The following is a 15,329-nucleotide window of genomic DNA, read 5'->3' as shown; positions in this document are numbered from 1 at the left end:
CTTTGTGCTTCTGTTCCCCTCACTTTTATTTTTCTGTTACAGTTATCTTCTGTGGTACTTTGATTTGGATTGAATTTGAATCTCTTAGCTTATTTTAATACATCATTCTAAGTTATGTTGAAATATTAAAATATTGTTATAATAAATAATGCTTATGCTGTCCTTGGATTTCTTATTTATTTATTCAATTGACTGCTCTCTGTGAAGATTATTGAGCGGAAAAAATCTTCAATTTCAAACTTACTTCAAAATGCTAGATTATATGATTACTCTGGATACTGAACGTAAGTTCAGGAAAAGTTAGAACTAAGCACATGGCACCAAACAGGCAATGTCAAGCAAACACTTTCTTGGCAGGCTCTAGGTGACTTCTTTCTGGGTTTTTTGAGTGTGGAGGAAGGCTAGTTGGACTGAACTGAATGACTTAATGGGAGAACTGTGGAACTGGGATATTTATGTTCATGGATAGGCTGTAAGCAGAAAAAGAAGTTTAACTCATTACGTAAGTTAATTGTTCATGGTCCTTCAATCAACTATAACAGAAAAGCTTAAGTGTAAAAAAATTATAATTTGAAAGGTTATGTTTATTTACTTCCAACATCACACAAAGAAACAGTTGAAATAATAATAATGACCTGATACTATGAACAATTTTGACTTTCTAGAAAAAGGCATAATAGATAAGACTATTTATCAGGGAATTTATATAGATTTCTTAAAACACGTGCTGATTTTCCTTCTATCCATATTTTTGTTTCAATTGTAATCAGAGCAATGTTGCCTTTACTTCCAAAAGCATCCAACAGGAAATCAGTGTCTCTCATTTTTTGTTACTTAGCCTTTATGCCTGCTTCAATTCTATATAGTTCTTGCATTGTGGTTGTTGGATACACGGAATATTGAAATCAAGTTGCAAAAAGTTAACTACTATATTCAGTAAGTCTGTAAGGCTAATATAGTACATAATAAAGATTTTAGGAAATGCTAAGCATTTTTTCCTTAAAGAAAAGGTATTAGTCAGCATGCATATTTATGCAAGAGATGCTAAATAGAAAATTAGCTTATATGTAACTTTATTCCTGTTGTAGTGGTTCTGTATTTCTGAACCAAAGAAGAACCTTACTGTTATTTTCCATCATTCAACAAAGGATATGATTTCATGCTGTGCTTGATTTATCAAAAATTGTTGGAACTTTAAATATTTGGGCTCAATCTTTATCTGACAAAACTGGCATTAGTTTTAGTGAAGTCACAGAAGAGTGCTGAAGACTCCCCATTCCTTTCAAGTCATGGTGAAAAGGTCCCAGGCTATAATAGCAGCAGTGATAGTCTGATAACTTCTTATTGACCTAGTTCAGGATCCATCTGCAGATGTTGATCTCATCTTACAGGAGTAACTGAGACTTTGCAAAATGTGCTTATAGTGCAAATAAAATAATGAACTAAGTAACAGACGGGTAGGAAAAAAGTGAAAGATATATTGCTAATATTAGATATATGATGGGAGGAGACTTCATAGCTCTCCTGCCTAACAAAACCCACTGTCTTTACTATTTGTGCATGTGTGGAGTCCATGGTTGGAATACAGGAGTCAGTAATTGTTATGGATCTCTGGGGAAGCTGCCTGTATAAATGGATATGAAGGAGATGGATGGATGAACTGGAAAGATTTGAAATTCATGACATGAACCAGTAGGTGTTCATGTTGAAAACAGGAATGACGAATGGGATAGGAAATGGGTGAGGATTTCTGCTCATAGGAAGAGAAGTAACACTGGGAAAAAAAGATAAAGTATTCCTTTACTAGCACAACATTTAGAAACAAATTAATACATGAAGTACAAAAGCCAAGTTGATAACTAGTAGAGGTACTTAACAGAGGAAACTGTTGTGTGAACAATTAAAAGCTATTGAATTAATACTAAGTAGTTGATAGAACACAATTTTTTTTCATGTCTTTGCATAAATTATTCCCTTTTTCATTATTACTTTTATATTTTGCTTTTCCCAGACCATTATTTTTCCTATTTTTTCTGAAGAAAGCACACTCATTTTTTTTCCAGATTTTCAGCTTTTCCTCTTATTAGACGCAGGTTTCTAGATACTTGGTGCAACAAGCTATGTTTTAAATGACTCCATAGTTATTGAATAAACAAACAATCCTATGTACCAAGGTTTTATTAAGTAAGTCTGCAGAGTGTTGTAAGCTAGATATGAGAGCTGTGCCTTGCTGTTTCTCTAAATAAACACTATAAATACATACATGAAATGTTAGAATTAGAAATAGGCAAAGATGTTGCTCTTTTGCTTTCCAAGCTCCAAGAGTTTATTGATGTATGGAAAGTTTTATCAAGTACAGATGCACAGCATTTCCATTTTCAGAGCTGTTCTCTGGATTCAGAAGTAATTTTGTATGTTTTAAAATATTTGGGGGACAATTTTCAGTGAGGTGTTTTCTTTTCCTGCTTTAATTGTCTTAACAGTAGACTTGCAAAAATATTTCCTTCATTCCTCAAATTTACTGTATCTATGTATACTCTCCTTGTGAGTGCTTGACATGTTTTGAGGTATGTTTAACTGATAAAAATGCAGTTAAAAGATTTACAGTGCGACAATACTTTTCCGAAGTTGACTTCACCTGTAGTATGGGAGTGGATATCCTTTAGCTGTGCAGTTCAGTAAGATTTCTGGATTTGCTGATCCCGTGGAATAAGTGATATCATATGGCTCTTGGATAAAAATAGGACCATGAAGGGTTTCTTTCCCTGTGAAAGAAAAACAATAATTTAAGATCAGACATCTTTAGTGTGTCCTTACACATAAACGTGTCCTTTGGTGTCCTTTGTTTTTGGTCAAAAGTTAAGGTCTGCTATTATATTCCGCGGAGGATCCACCTCCAGACATTTGGCTATTATAGAAGAAATATTTCAAGGCTGATTGATAATAAAATCGCATATCCCAGGTGTTGATGATTTATTTTGCAAGTGACGGTGAAGACTAGCTTCTTTGCATATTTCCTGTGGAAGTTATACGGCCATCTATTAAATCTCCCCCATCTACCTCACACTTCTTTAGCTCACAAGTGGAAGCAGGGAAGGATGAAGTTGTGGCTTTCTGTGTTTGGTGCTTTTACCTCCCTGCTCACCAGGTGAAGTGGATGTGTCAGCCTCACGTCACCTTTTGAAAGTCCGGCAGCTCGGTGACTGCAGCCAAGCTCTGCCAACACAGACATGTCGCGACAGTCCATACCGTGCCTACCGTGGGAGAGGAAGGACTTCCGGCAGACCAGCAAATGGCTTCTAGATCATAAGGTATGTTGTGGTGGGGCAGTGGTCCTGGGCTTTCCTTTCCTCTGCCATTTGGTCTCTTTTTCTGGTGTTGGGGTCCAGAAGGTCACACACGTAAGAGTCTAAGGCAGTCGGTCATTTCCTTCTCCTTTAACCTTTCACATCCTTTGATATATTACTTTTGTGTACTTTAGCTGGCCTGGTGTCAGGGTTTGGTTTGGATATTTTTGTTGTGGTCCAGTCACCCCCCTCATCTGGGCCATTTGGGAACAGAAGGAGCATGAAATAAAGTTGAATTACTCATCATTTTCACTAGAACCTGTATCTTTCTGGTGACCCACTAAATCTAACTACAGCATGTAAACACAAGGAGACAACAGATGTGGGCTGGGGTCTGACCCATTTTTTCCCTCCAAATCTCAGATGTTCCTGCAAGGAAAAGTTTGATGGAAATTATTTTTTCACAGCTATAACCGAATACTAGTGACAGAACAAATAAATAATCCCAGATCCTTGAATAAAGCTTAGCAACTGGACCATCCTCCAGGTCTTAGAAGTCTTACATGAGTCCAGGAAACCTAGAAAGTTTGCAGTGCAGTTGCATAGCTGGGAAGAAGAGGTATTAACCCAAAAACCTATTTTCTTTGTTGTTTTATTCTGGAAGCAATATAAATGTTGACAGTAATCATGTCTGATTGTATTCACCTATTTTATCTGCTTGTTGGTGACAGGAGAGGGAAGGTACAATCTACTTCCCAAAGGCCACTGCGTCACCACACCTTGTGTCATCACTTCAGTCCCCAGGCTGCCAAGTGCAATCCTCTTGCTCTAGAGCTCTGTAACCCCATGAGGATTTTCTCAGCTGCTTCAAATAGGTCTTGCTCTGCTGACACCAGCAGTCTCCTCCTGCATCCCCAAAGATACTTTAACTCAGTTCTCCAAGCTTTACCCTAGCCAGGTCACTCCACCTGCTGGCAGCCTCTCAACCTAAGCACCTTCTGCAGGTCAAAAATCAGATCATCTATATCTGCTACCAGCTGTATGCATATTCATGTCCCTTTGTACTTTTCAACCACTACAATCTGTTTCCTCTAAATTTTCAAAAAGCCAGATCAGCATTGTTGTCAGCTTTCATGTAACACTTGCTGTTTTTCTGATCCTGGAATTGTATGAATCATTTTTATCTGAAGTAATTAGAATATAATATTTAATTCTTTAAAATATCATTGATTTTTAAAATCTTTATTTCATATCTGAAATCTTTTTCACTAAACCAAAAAAGTTAACAACGCCATCTTTCTAGGAGTAGAATTGTTTTTCATTGATGAATGTATTCAGACTTTTCTATTTTGGTGATCTAAAGCAAAGAACATCTGGCAAAACTCTAGAGAGTGATGAACAAATGAAAGTGTTTTATACTTAAGCTTTTTTGATCAGAAGCCCTTTTAAGGATTGCCTCTGATAATCACAGTGTTTTCTACATATCTTAATCGAGATGCCCATTCATATGTGTCTATTAGCCCAATTTAGACTGTATGTCCTTTGTAAACTCAGAAAGCTAGCCCAGCTGTGAGGGTGTTTTCATGAGCAGTACCAGTGAGAAATAGCCTTGAAGAGAATTGGAATAAAATTCAAAGTAGCAGTCAAAAAAGATTGATTTGTTTTATAACACAATAGCTGTTTGGGTAGATACATCTCATTTTAAGAATATCTTGTGTTATAAAGGAGATAGCGTGGGCATGCTAGAAAGAAAAATTGCATCCTCTCAGTTTAGGATATAAAGTAAGTCAGGCCAGTAAAACAGCTGAGATGAGCTAGTGGTTTGAAGACAAAATATTAAACTTGGCTGAACATTATATGTGACGTTATAAGTGACATAACAGACCATAAAATGCAGTAAATCACATAAAAAGTATCAATTTCCATAACTTTTTCATTCTGTTAAACTTTTCAGACTGTATGTGAACTTAGGGCAGACTCCAAATGTTTCATGACTGGTCCCTAACTATAGGTAGGACACAGGTGAAAATCTTAGAAAATAGGAAGCAAACCCAATGAAAAAAGCTGTTGCTCGACTACATTCAAGACATGATAGGGCTTTGCCATTTGCTTTTGGTGAGTTTACTCAAATAACTAAAGCTGAGCATGCATTTCAGGCCTTACCTCTGTCTAGAGCTTAAATTCGTGATTTTTTTTTTTTCTTTCTATTTTGGTTCTTCCAGAGGTCTTTAGTCATAGAGCAAGATGCTGTAGGAAAAATAAGTAACTCATCTCTTACAGTTCCAGCTTTCTGATCAGAAAGATTACGCATCTCCCAATATTGACCTAAGACCCCCAATTATTTTCCCTTTATTTCATACTTTCAAATTATTGTATAGTAAAGCAGAACTGTTTCTATTTCTCACGGTAGTCTTTCTTGTTATGGGTAGTAGGGGAGAAGACAATTTGTTCAGCAAAGCACATGGGGCTAGGCGGAGTGGCTCTCAGAGTTGGTGGCTGGATACAGTTAAATAATCTTTCTTTCTTTTCCTGCTACTTTTCCATTTTTAATCCTTTGACAAATTTTTAGACTTCTTTTTTCACTGTTTCTGCAATTGATCCTTTGACTTGGGGGGGGGGGGTGGTGGTAGGAAAATTCTTCCCTTCTGGTTTAATTTCCTTAGCCTGTTAGTAATTCTCATTACTTTCCCAGAGCTACCAGTGAAAAGCTTTTCTAAAGCACCAGAATGACTTAGGGATCATTGTTCCATTTTTTAAATCATTGTGGGTGGGTGGGCCTGAAATTAACAGTGGTGAGCTACTCGACGTACATAAAAATCCTGGGTTTAGCTGATAAAAATGCAGATATTTTGGTATATCTGGAATTAAATTCCCATGATGAGTTCTAAATGGAATTTATACTCATTATTTGCAGACTTTTGAACGTCTTATTTCTTATGTCCCCTTTCAGTGCCTTTAATTCAGCAGACTCTCGCTGTGTTGAATAAGGACACAGCAGTTTACATGGACCCTGACAGCTCCCTTGCAGTAGACATGTCACAGTCCCTATTGCAAAAATATTTTCTGTGAATTTAAGTGAAGGTGGCTTCATGCTATCGTTTTGTTTTCTCTTTAATATCCTTTTCCTGCTGCCTGATCTGCAACAGAGAATAATACCAAATTTGTGAGAAATGATGTGCACTTTCAGAGCCAATGGTGTACTGTGAGTCCATCTCTTATTTATAGAAAAGGTCAGGCTGGTCATTTCTAATTTCCTGGTGCATCCTTCTGCGTTTCATATAGAGAATGGCCATATGTTTCTCCCCCATTCTCTAGATTACAGTCACCATGATTTCTGCAGAGATACATGACAAATGACTCTTTGTAGGACTGTTTACTTCTGTCAAGATTTAAATAATTCAGATTTTATTTAATCTATTGGAATATGAATATTTGATTAAATGTATCATTTTTATACATAAAGCTTGTGTGCAAAATCCTCAGTGTGGTGCTTGAAAGCAAATATAAACTCTCGTTATGAAATGTTTTATAAGAAGTTAAAATGTATTTCTTTATGATACCAAATCAGTTTGATCTCCATAAAGACCATAATTATGCTAGTCTGAATTCAAATCTAAAGTATGAAAATGAATCAACATTCCTTTATTCATTATATGATATTGTCTTCAGCCAATACAGAGATTAACACAGTGCCAATGGAAGAGGAGGAAGCCTATTTTTTCATAATTATGTATCAGCAGAGAAGATCACAGTGCTTTCCTCTCACTGCTTTATGGGCAACAGTTAGTTATATTGGGCTATGATATTCATGTCAACTGTAGTCAGAGTTTTTGGTTAGTCACAATAAATATTTAAATGCTTATCCACTGTCTCACGCAGACAAGGAAAACGAAACACATATCTGGAGCCCACATTTAATCAACTTAATTCCCAGCCAAACCCTGCTCCCTGTTCTCCCCTGTTGTCTGACTCTGGCTGCTTTCATGTTTAGCTCGTTATGAGGTTTCTGCTCAACTGGAAATGCTAGGCAATACAGCCTGGGAGCAATTTAGCCTGGCCAAGCTGTACAGCCTGGGAGCAATTTAGGCTGGCCAAGACCCAGTCTGTAGCATATGTATAGATAACTTAGTAGACCAACATTGCAAACCAACTGCCTTTTTTTTTAAAAAAAAAATCACTTTCCTACTATGATTTTTTTTGCAAAGAAGAGTTGTAATTACTATCACCCAGAATTGATTGGTAATATCAGGTAAATGCTATTTGGTGAAACTGAAAGTCTTCTAGAAACATCAAGTTTGCAGAGAAAGACCACATAAGGCTTTAGGTTTGCCTGTGTGAACCAGCTCCAAGTACACAAACTCAAAAGGACTCATTGCTCAAGACCAAAACTGTACAGTTCTGTTGGTCTGAGAGATCTAAAGTCTGCAGTATTTGCAGCTTCTGTGATTATTTCTGTTGCCACACTGTTTTGTGGAACTGCTGAGAGGTGAGAAGCCCTTTGTGCTGTCCACTGTAGAACAAGTAGCTAAAGGTCTTACACTGAAGAATCGCAAATAATTGTGATGGACTAGGGATGTTCTTTCCTCACTTGGAGGCACACAGTAGGCATGGAGGGGTCGTGCTGCTGCACAGGCAGGTGCATATGGAGCATATCAGTGTACCCTTACTGAAGATGGCAAGAATAAAGAGGCCAGAACAACGGTAAAACCTGTTCTCTAAAAAGCTTCTAAATGCAAAACTGCTATAATTCACATAAGCAAACCAGATAAGGAGGAATTTATCCAGGCTATTAAGTTCCAGGAAGGCTGCAAATTCCAGGGGTAGTGACTTTCTAATGAATCTTTCTTAATGTGCCTTAGATAGAGCCTCATATCTGATCCAAAACATTAATATGACTTTATGGGCCAAAGCTGACACCTGATTAAGAGGCCTCTTTTAAATCAGCTTGATAGTAAAACACCTGTCAGTTCTAGCAAAAAGGATGGGACAGGTGAGTTAGAGACTTCCTGCTTGTAATGACAGCACGGGTAGAAAAAGAAAATCCAAATGCTCTCAAAATCTCTCAAAATCTGTAATTTTTTTCACAGCTGAAGACATTGCTGAGTTTTAATTGGAAGAGGGGGGAGTTTATAGGGCCCACAGATTTTTAAACGTCATGGAGTCTTTCCCTGCAAATAACATTGGGGCTTTTGATTGAATCTCATCAGAAGCAGAACGGAATGATTATTTTCCTCATCAAAAGCATGGACCAGGTAGCTCAAGGACTTTAAAAGGAGCATGACAAATGCAATACGAGAGGTAGTGGATGAGATACTGTTTGCTAAGAGGAAAGCATAAAGTAACACGTCAGTTCAAGGAATCAGATATTAATGCTGAAAGAGAGGATGGAAAGAGAAGAAGCAGAAAAGGGCCACGAAAGCATTCTGTAAAAAGAAAAAAAAAACCATTGTCGGTACTACAGACAGTGGGAGGCGAGCTTCCCTCCTCTCCCTTTCAATGACATTCAGTTTTTAATCAGAGAGTGAAGCAGGAGACATGTGCAGAGAAAGGGAGATTAGAAGAGATGTTATAGGTTTGAGCAGGCAGAAGCAACCTAAAACCCGTAGGATTTTCCCAAGGGGCCTTCAACTTTCATGTGTTTTCTCCCTTCAGACAGTGATGTACAGAGCTCCAGAGACACAGGGCTCCTTTCAAGCCACAGCTTCTATTGAAAAAGTCAAATTGGGAGTAGTGGTGAAATTCCACATCGTCTCTGTTATCAGGCACCAAAACGAGAAAGCCATTTAGCTAACTCTGATGTAGGCAGAAAGCTAGGTGTCGAGGAGGGTGAAGTCCTGGCCCTACTGAAGTCAGAGAAACTCTTGGTAATGAATGGAAGCTTGGTGCTCGAGCCCAGATTTTATATAGGAAGCTGTCTATAAAATGACAGCCAACAGCACAAGGCATACCTTTCATCTGGGACACAGTAGCTTAGCGGTACCCCTTCCTCACAGATTTGAAAAACAGGGAGGGTAAGCAGATGACAGGAGGCATAGCTGTGAACCTGCGATTTCCCAGCAGCAGGGCTGCCTTGCTTTGCCTGCGCCTCCCCCACAGAACCATGCTCTGCATTTGAGTTTGGAGATGTAACTTTCAAGACCGGAATAGTTAGGGCTCCTCCAGCCCTGGAGAATGGTGCAGAAATGTTAACTGTCTTCAAGGAAAACAATTCTGTTTCCCCTGAATTTTATTCCTTGAAAAATTATTTGACTATTCCAGTTTTCTTCCTAATATTTAAACATAACCTGTATGGTGGTGTAGGTAGGGTGATCTCAGGCTAATGCAGCGAGGAATGCACTCAGGTAGTATACTAACTGCACATTTTTTTTAAATACTTGGGTGTGAAAACAAACAATAAAAGCATAAAATATGACTTTAATTACTAATATAACCAGCTGTCAGGATTGCCAGAATCTAGCATATAAAATTACGGTTTAATATATCACAGGTAATAATTTAAGACTTATTATGCAAAACCAATCATATCCTTGAATTATGAGCCTTTTTCAATTAAATATATATATTGACAAAAGGTTTTGTCAAAATCTGGTGCTTCTAACATTTTTTTAACAGTTCTGTTATAATAACCCATATTGCTTCAGCACTCTGAGCTAACTTTTTGTGAATGTAATTGGGTATCAGTGAATTTATTACCCATCTGCATTTTGATCTAACAGATACACACATTCTAATTCCAAAATAATTAATGATAGATCTCTAAATGCCAAAATGTGATGTTTCGCATCATATCATACTGAGTATAGCAATGAAACTCTAACTTCAGATTTACATCATACTAACTGCATTCAATACCAAACAAAAATATCCCCTAAAGATTCTAGACCAGAAGTTCAAGCTGCAGTGCAGGAAAATTGCTCATAATTGATGCATTCTGGATGGCATTCAATGGAGCTTCACTAATTTACACTTTTGGCTACAGATGAACACAGATTTATCAACAAATTGTGGCGATACGTGCAAAGGTACAGTAGTCTGAATAGGTACAGGGGCTATAAATACACCAATGTGTGAGCTGTATTAATAATGTAATATTTTAATTTTTAAAAAGTAACTGCTAGAATTACTAACTGTGGATGACTACAGTGGCTTTACAGAAAGATTTTTCTGAAGACTTTTGTGCTATTGTGCATGATGTAGACAAGATAAAGGAAGCCTTTTCATTTGTGCAGGTGATTTGTTTTATGTCATGAACTTGGTCATGTCCTTCAGATACAGAACTATTGTGGAACAGACATCTAATTACGGAGACAAATACCCACAATGAAGTTAGAGGGATGTGTCTTTATGATGTATAGTAATCCTGACGTGCACTCTTCTCAATGAAATTTCATTATTTTTGTGTGTTACTAGGCAAGATGAATAAATAATAATGAACCTTTTCCAATCTACTGCACAAGCATTTTGTTCACTGTAATTTCAGTTATAAGTGAGACCTAGATTCGATGACAGATACTGTTTGCTGCATTGTACTGTTGTAATATTCATTTGGCACTGTTGCCAAACTGACTGAGGGCTTAATTCAATAATTTACAATACGGGAAAAGATAACAGCTATATCATTTAATATCCTGCCAGTTAAATAAATCCAGCACTTGTTTTTCTGTAACTTTTTTTTTGTGCAAAGTATAACTGTGTTTTATGGTCTAAGGAGGATGGTTATTAATAAAGCTTAGATAATTTTTGCCACTGCTGGTGTTGATCAGCTCTGGATTTTGGTGTGATGACCCCAAAACTCCATTGCACTATTGATAGATGCTCTGTAGAGACAGGGAGAGGGTGAAACACTAACTTCAATAAGCGTGTGACAATATGGCGAGCAACAGTTCTGCTTATACTCAAAATGGGGGGGAAGGGGGGGAAGGTATTTGTGAAAATTTCTTCAAGCCTTTAAGCTCCATTTCAGACCCTCTTCAGTCTTTTCATTAAGCATCTTGCTTTGCAGCCCTATGCTCCCATCCAGTGACTCTGGAGATGGTGGGAGAAAAAAGGGAATTGCTCCATCGCCTCTTTCCTCTAGATCCTGAACAAGCCTAGGGGAAGGAATAGCTCTGTCTCTCTTTTCTCCCTTTTTATATGTTAGGATAAACCATCTGCATGGTTTCAAGGAGTTAGACTGAAATGCCTTATTCTTCCACCCCCCTGTTCTTGGCTAGCCTGCAGTATCTGGGACAACCAAGCCTTTTAATCTTCAACTTTGTTTACACAAATCTTTACAGTCTTTCATGGCACCCCTCTTCCAGCCCCATGGCAGAAAGACTTGGGGAATCTGTTGGAAAAATACCAATCAAATACAACTGAATTTACTAGGACACTTTTTTATTTTATTATTTCCCCACTGTGACTAATTTCACTATAGAAAAAATGCAGTGGCCTGATGAATGCTAAATTCAGCTAGCGTTTTTATAGCCGGTAGTAGATACAGTTTTGTGCTTCATCTTTTTTTTTCTTTTTCTATGCAGAGACTGTGAGCCAAAGTGCTTTGAAGTCAGTGAAAACCTTTCATAAACTTCAATGGGCAATGGATCAAGACCTACTGAGCAAAATATAAGCAACTCTTTTTTTTTTTTTTTTTTTTTTTTTTTTTTAAGTCTTCTCTGTGTGTGAAATACTGTGCTGTGTAACATGTATTTGGCCTATACTTATGTGTGTATACAAATGTATAGAGCATATACATCCTTACCAGCAATTACACACGTGTGTGCACCCATGCCCTGTAGGGAAAGAGGGAAGAGATATGCTAAGAACATCTCTTTTCTATTTATATTGACTGTATACTATGTCATAAATTATAATTGGTACACTAAACACTTGGTGTTTGAAAACTGTGCCAGTTCAGTGTGAAATAGCTACTGGATGTTGATGACAGCTGCATTGTTTTCAGGCAGATACTTAGTACCATAGATCCAGTCACACTGGAAGAAAAAAGAAATTACAAAAAAGGCTAGTTTGCAAAGAGTTTGAAGATACTAAAGCAAACAACGATTCTTTTTTTGTCTCCAGAGGGCACACTTTGTAATTCCCATTTATGTTTCAACAGGAAACATGTTGTAATGTGAAGTAGTATTTTGGTTTTTACAGTGTTATGAGTCCCAGACCTTGTAGAAAGCTAGATACAATCACCATTATAGGGTACTTAAATTGCAGGTGGATGTTCAAACTCTGTGTACATGTTATTTAAATTTTGGTTATTTACTTTGAATAACTGGAATGAAATGGCTTATTCATAGATGCTTGCTTTCCCCACTAGGGCTTAAATAACAGGCATGAATAAAGCGAGTTAAACTAGCTGTAAGAACCTGACATTAGAAATCATAGAATCATGGAATGGTTTGGTTGGAAGGAACCTTAAAGATCATCTAGTTGCATGTAGTTAGAAAGATTTATATTCTGGAATAACTTGTAGAAATAGCGCAGATCATGAAGATAATAGAAAATTGTAAGGAGAAAATAGTCCAAATAACTACCATGGCAAAATGCCTTAGGACATAAGAAGATCTAATACAGAAATTTCAGGCTGCCACCTACTTCTTGCTTTCAGATGATTGATAACTTGGAAATAAAATCTTGGAAAATAAATCTTCGTAAGCAATGATCCAGGCAAGATTATAGATGTCTTTATATTCTTACACATAATTGAAGGAGGAACACAAGAGATATTTATAACATTTTAAACCGAAGGCAAACCCTAATTTAAAATAGATTACTCTATCAGCTTATTATTGAAATATTTATTGTATTGATGGACTGATTTACATAGGCTTGTCATCACAGTATTGGCATCCATTTAGTAGATTGACAATAAGTTTGGAACTTAAACTTCAACCAAAAAAATGGTCGGTCTTTGCCAAAAATCAGGTACAGTCTATTGCAAAATTGACTGTTGACCAGTGAAGGAACTCAAAGGTCAAGCAGAAACTGCTCTTCACTTTCCCTATTAGCCCTTTGTATTGCCATGCAAATAGAGAACTGCGTACACTTCTCTAGTCCCAGGGGATTTTGCTTGGTTGTGTCTACCTGCCCGACCAGACAAATCATCCCAATTCAACTCTGCTTTGGACACTGCATGTAGGGTAGAAGTAGAGGACTATGCAATATAGGATTCAAGCAATATACCGTCCCTGTTCTTCTGGTCGTCTTTAGGTGTCTACTTTTGGCTGACTGTCATGTAATCAGTTGGATGCACCTTTAGCCTGAGCCAGGGTGGCTGTTTTGATGAGATGTACTTTCTTGTGCAGCATCACCTGCAGATCTGACTCACCCTTAGAATATTTATGTTTAATTATTATTTTGGCACCCTGGCAAAAAAAATCATGGCTATCATAAGCAGCAGAAGGGAAACAGTGATTTAAACAGTCTGTATCTCAGAAAAATCTGGCTGGGATTTCATGGAACATGGCTTTACCATTAGACACCTACTGCATTTCAGAAACCTACCAAAGACAGTGAGGTGCAGTAACTCCCCGTGAAAGTCCATCATAATCCTCCATTGCAGAAAATATTAGGCAACCAAAATATAATTAGTATTGTATATCTTTTTATTGTGTCAAGCATGGAAAGCTCCCAGGCACTTTTAAAATAAGTAGAATAAACAGAGATAAATGAAACTGAACTCTGTTAAATATCATCAACTAAGATCTGCTTTATTACTGGCAATTAAACAGGGAAAGTCAAAACACAAGCTATCATTATCAGTCATTGATTAAAAACCAGTTAGAACATTGCATTTCGAACTAACCTACAGCTTTGCTCGTTATGCATTTCAGCATGGGCAACAGCACAATATTTCAGAAATAATTAGGAACACAGCATAAGCAATCAGTGCTAATGTTCTTGAATAAAATTGCCAAAGCAAATGATTATAGATCAGCCAAAAGACACTATTTGAAGCCATCATCTTTTGTGACTATTTAATATCTTCATGATGATCTTTTTCTGAGCAAACACAAATGAAGTGAAAGTTTTTTCAGTAATGGTATCCTAAAATTTAGCAGAAGCCACAAACATAACTTTGTAAATGCTAATTTTTTTGGAAAATAACTGCTAGCAATTGAGTTGCTAGGACAATTTTGTCTCTAGTCTGTTTTAAAGAAGCTAATACCAACATTTCTGATATGCAGCAAGCTGGGATTGTCTCACTGTCAAATTACTGTTCTTTTCCATTCAAGTAAAAAATGACCTTTATCTGATCTATTCTCAAAAAAATGACAGCATAAATAGCAAAACAAAACCCATCTGAAAGGAGAAGAAGAAGAAAAGAAAAAAAAAAAAATAAAAGCAGGCTGACTGCACTGAGATTCTGCTTCTGAGCAGAGGCAGCACGGTAAGGGTTCGGCAGGCAGGGCTAACCTGGCCATGGCAGGGCTCGGAGCCCGGTGTATGCAAAGTGGGAACGATGCTGGCTGTGTCAGCAGGCTGAAAAACTTGGGGAACATTGGAAAAGTGGAGAGACCTACCATTATACCTGTAAGGCAGTCCCTTTCCCCTTCTGATGTTGATGTTTGACATTTTAACGCTGTGCTGCTACAAACAGCAGTCGTCCAAAACACAGTTTTCTTCGGGTGTCCCTGTTAATTCTCCTTGGGGCGCTCGCTCCAGAGAAGAGCTGGCGGAGCGTGGGATGATCTCCCACTTGGGGAGATTTTGTATGATTTGTCCTTTTGCGTCTCTTGTGCATATGTTTCCAGAGGGAAACCAGAACCAGAAATGCTTTTCAAAAGCAGATAGGAAAATGCTCACCTCTCTGGTACCTGCTCAACTACCAGTGCCACTTTAGCTGTCTGGTATCTCATCACCCTCTTAGCTGCTTCCTTTTATCTCTCCTTTCATTATTTGTTGTAATCTGCCAATTTTTAGTAACAGGAATGATTTATTAACAAAAAAAGATTTCTGTTTTCATCCAGATCTTAAAAGCTGTAATTTCAAATCAAGTCTTTGCCAAGGTTACCTTCAAAATCATTTTGTGAAATCATTCTTCTAGCTGGG

The 15,329-nt window shown here is 37.5% G+C and overlaps 1 protein-coding gene across 4 annotated transcripts in view; it reads right to left on the bottom strand.

Annotated features, from left to right (window-relative positions):
• Positions 1-15,329, bottom strand: part of LOC102051403 (contactin-6) — a 149,185-nt gene that overhangs the window by 88,580 nt on the left and 45,276 nt on the right. For all 4 annotated transcript variants that reach the window (XR_008732212.1, XM_055710057.1, XM_055710056.1 and 1 more), the window contains exon 3: positions 2,639-2,765. Coding sequence is in view for 3 of the 4 variants with exons in the window: in XM_055710057.1 (XP_055566032.1) it covers positions 2,639-2,765 (127 nt within the window). In the remaining variant the exon portion in view is untranslated. The remainder of the gene's footprint in view (positions 1-2,638; positions 2,766-15,329) is intronic.

Source organism: Falco cherrug, chromosome 4 (assembly GCF_023634085.1).
Source record: "Falco cherrug isolate bFalChe1 chromosome 4, bFalChe1.pri, whole genome shotgun sequence".
Lineage (NCBI taxonomy): Eukaryota > Metazoa > Chordata > Aves > Falconiformes > Falconidae > Falco > Falco cherrug.
This window is presented reverse-complemented; position numbering and strand designations above follow the sequence as displayed.